Source organism: Pantherophis guttatus, chromosome 5 (genome assembly GCF_059756535.1).
Source record: "Pantherophis guttatus breed Tessera chromosome 5, ASM5975653v1, whole genome shotgun sequence".
NCBI classification, from domain to species: domain Eukaryota; kingdom Metazoa; phylum Chordata; class Lepidosauria; order Squamata; family Colubridae; genus Pantherophis; species Pantherophis guttatus.
In genome coordinates this window covers 2,106,191-2,109,948 of record NC_142067.1, presented here as the reverse complement: position 1 = coordinate 2,109,948, position 3,758 = coordinate 2,106,191, and the positions used below count along the sequence as shown (strand labels likewise).

The 3,758-nt window shown below is 57.0% G+C and overlaps 1 protein-coding gene across 1 annotated transcript; it reads left to right on the top strand.

Annotated features, from left to right (window-relative positions):
* Positions 1 to 507: 507 nt before the first annotated feature.
* TPBGL (trophoblast glycoprotein like) lies at positions 508 to 3,529 on the top strand. Its single transcript, XM_034435949.3, has one exon. The coding sequence runs from the start codon at positions 561 to 563 to the stop codon at positions 1,644 to 1,646; it is 1,086 nt and encodes a 361-aa protein (XP_034291840.2). The 5' UTR covers positions 508 to 560; the 3' UTR covers positions 1,647 to 3,529.
* Positions 3,530 to 3,758: the final 229 nt, after the last annotated feature.

The following is a 3,758-nucleotide window of genomic DNA, read 5'->3' as shown; positions in this document are numbered from 1 at the left end:
GCCCTTCTGCCCACTCCGCCGTCCGACGCCCCCTAAACCAGGAGCAGACAAGAGAGGGCGCCTCTGAGAAGGTGCAGAGCGCCAGAAAGAGCGCCTCTGAGAACGCGCAGAGAGCCGGAGGCTGCTGCCTGCCAAGCGCCAATGTCGGGGCGCCCTTCTGCCCACTCCGCCGTCCGACGCCCCCTAAACCAGGAGTAGACAAGAGCCAGGGCCTCTGAGAAGGTGCAGAGCGCCAGAAAGAGACAGAAAGATACAGAAAGAGCGTCTCTGAAAACGCGCAGAGAGCCGGACGGTACCCACCTTCAAAGCGTCCCAGCAACCGGCGGCGGCGGCGGAGAGCCAAGCAGGCGCGCCCCCCGAAGCCCGCGCGCGCTCCCGCTCACCCTCCCTCCCTCCCTCCCTCTCCCTCCCTCCCCGGAGCCGAGCCGGGGCAGCCTCCCCGCGCCCGGGCCACTTCCCTCCGGCTGCCGTCGAAAGCAGCGGTCTCCCGGGCAGGAGCTGCAAGAGCGGTGGGCAGCCCTCCCGGGCGGCGCTCGCGGGGATGCCCGAGCTGGGCTAGCATGGCCCGGCGCCCCCCTCCGCTCTTCCTCCTCCTCCTCCTCCTCCTCTTCCTCCCTCCGCTGCTGCAGAGCCGGGGCTGCTCGCCCTGCTTCTGGTTCGCCACGCCGGACACGGTGCAGTGCCGCTTCGTGGAGCTGCAAGAGCCGCCGGCGGAGCTGCCGTCCGCGGTGCGCAACCTGACCGTGGTCGGTGCCAACTTGACGGTGCTGAGCCGGGCGGCCTTTGCAGGCGGCTGGGCCCCGGGGGCTCCTTCGCCTCGCCGACCGTTGCTCCACTTAACGTTGCTGGCGTTGCTCCGGAGCCGCATCCAAGCGCTGGAAGAGGCGGCCTTCGCCGGGCTGCCGTCCTTGGCAGCGCTGGATTTAAGCCACAACCCGCTGCGCCGCGTCTCGCCCGGAGCTTTCCTCTTCTGCGCCCCTTTGCACCGGCTCAGCCTCAACGGGGCGCTGACGGCCGGACGGCCGGCCGAGGAGCTGCTGGGCTCGGCTCTGGCCAACCTCAGCCTTGCGCGGCTGGAGCTGGCCGGGAACGGCTTGCGCGCTCTGCCTCCGGGCTGGACGCTGCCGGCCTCTTTGCAAGAGCTGGACGCGCGCAACAACTCGCTGCAGGCGCCGCGGCCCGACGGGTTGGCTGCGCCTTTGCTGCGCTTGCAGCTGGCGGGCAATCCCCTGACTTGCGACTGCCCCGCTCTGCGACCGCTGCTGCTCTGGCTGGGCAACGCCACGTGGCGGGCGCCGGATCGGCGGGAGCTGCGCTGCGCTTCCCCGCCGCAACTGCGGGACGCGCTGGTTCTGCGCCTCCGGCCGCGCCAGCTCAAGTGCCTGGAGGAAGGGGCGGCTTGGGGGCTGCTGGAGCCCGTCGGCGGGCCGGAGCCGAAGGAGCTGGAGACCGTCTCGTACGTCTTCCTGGGCATCGTGCTGGCATTGATCGGGCTGGTTTTCCTGATGGTGCTTTACCTGAACCGACGGGGCATTAAGCGGTGGCTGAACAACCTGCGGGAGGCCTGCCGGGATCAGATGGAGGGGTACCAGTATCGGTACGAGCATGACAGCGACCCCCGGCGGGCCAGCCCGGGTGGTCTCTGAAACCGGGCAGGGATGGGGCAGATGGAGGACAACTGGTGACCCCTCCCTCCTGAGCTTGTCAGACTGTTGGGAAGGTTGGCACTCCAAGCTTTCTCTCTGGGGCAGCTTCGTCTGATCTCCTGTCTTCCCCCCACCCCAAAAGATTGGACCTCGGGTGGCTTTAGCCAGCACCGGCTGGAGGAGATGTTGAGGGGGACCTGCGCTGGAGTGCCAGGCTTGTGATGCCTTTGCCAGCTGCCCCGTATCCCGAGATGCCAACCTGGTGGTGACATCTGGCAGCTAAGCGGGGTCAGAGCTGGGCAATGCTCGGAGGGGAGGACTGGAGGTTAGAAGGGGAGGTGGGAATCGCCCTGATCTTAGAAGAACTGACTATGCAGAGACTGAACTGAGACTGTGCCTTAAGACTGTCTAGATAACTAGCATAGAAGTTAACCGTGGCTAATCCGGAGAGTTTAAACAACGTTGGCTAGTAACCTAGATGAGAGGCAACCGAAGTTATGCAAAATTGCCACACGCTCGAAGATGGAAATGACCATTTCGGTATACGATTTCCAAGGTGACGGATTTAATCTCCGAGAACTGAAATCCATTTAAATGCACTGTTGTTTATTCAGCCCTATGGATGCTCCATTCTTGAACCCAGGACTCTAGATTCTGCCGAGGTTCCTTGCTGCCCGCTTAACTGATGGAGGGGACGAGGGTGCGAATCTGACGCAGTCTGACGCAGATTTTCCTGGAAAGCAAGCTTTGTGCAATATCAGGGCTGCCTTCACCTGAGATTCCCCCCCCCCAGCTTGGGTTGCACCCCCCCAAACTTTTTAACTTTGTACTTTGGGCAAAGCCTGTCCCCCCCTTTTGACGCTCAGGGGGTGACAGATACCCAGAAAATGCCACAAACGGAACACATGTATTCTGCCAATTTAAAAGATTCCTTGCAATAATTCGGATACGGATGGAGAGTAACCGTGGTTGATTTTCTCAAAGGAATTTGGGGAATTTGATTCCTGGGAATGAGTGAATTCCAGAGCCCCAATGTAGGTTTGCCAGTTAAACAAATGGGGGTCAGGAATTGTGAGGAAGGGGCTTCCACTGTCTTCCGGTCTGCATTGGAGGCTTGCCTCCCCTTAGAAAAAAATATTATCAAAGAAAGAACTATGAGTTTTTTCCTCCCATCTGTGGGTCTTTCCCCCACCCCCCAATTCCAATGGATCTGTGCCAGCACCCCATGCCAGCTAAGGGAAGAGGTGGAGTCCCCATCTTCATCTGCCCCCTCCTTTCCCCAGCAGCATGGATTTCGGAGTCAGTAACTTTCTGCCGGACCATTAATTTTGAATTATTTCAGTCCCAATTCCCGCAGACTTTTGAGCTTCAGGGAACGTTGCAATAGAACAGAAAATCCTTTTTTTTATTTTTTAAAAGAAACAAACTTTTCGGTGTGTTTCAGACGATTTTAGAAACACACACATGAACAGATGCCATAATCCCTCAGGGGAGAATGTCTGGAAGTGAAGCCTGATGAATTTCTTCAGAGTAGATTTATTCAGACCAAATAATTATTCCTTAGGAACTGTTTTGCCTGTTCCAAACTGATCTCTGCAGCCGTAGAAAACCTGGTATTCTCAAAAGTAGCCAGTTGCACCCCCTTGTTTAAGTCTTTACCTTTACCGCATTATTAGTCAATAATCAAATAGGATATATACAGAATATACCTTCCTATATTTATTGCTGTTCCATATTAATTCTGATTTATTTATTTATTTTTACTGCTGAAGGAGAACTGTAAAGGACTGGGGAAGTCATGTTGGAGAGCTCAGGGGAACAAAGGCATCAGGGAACAAATTGAAATCTTAATAAACTTAGTTTTTCTTCCAAGGAGCCCGAAATTCTTATCTCGGTGTTGCTGTTTTTATCCGCGTGTGCACACACACACTGGATTTCAATGGAAATCTACATGCTGTTTTTATCACACTCAGCCTAAATTGCCTTCTCCAAAAAGTCTCCCTCCCACTTTTCCAGGTCCTCTTTCTGGTTTCACAGCCGTGGCCAGGTGACCTTAAAGCATTGAAGGGAGGAAGGATGTGGCCCAGGTGAGAAGACAGAATCCTAGAAGTG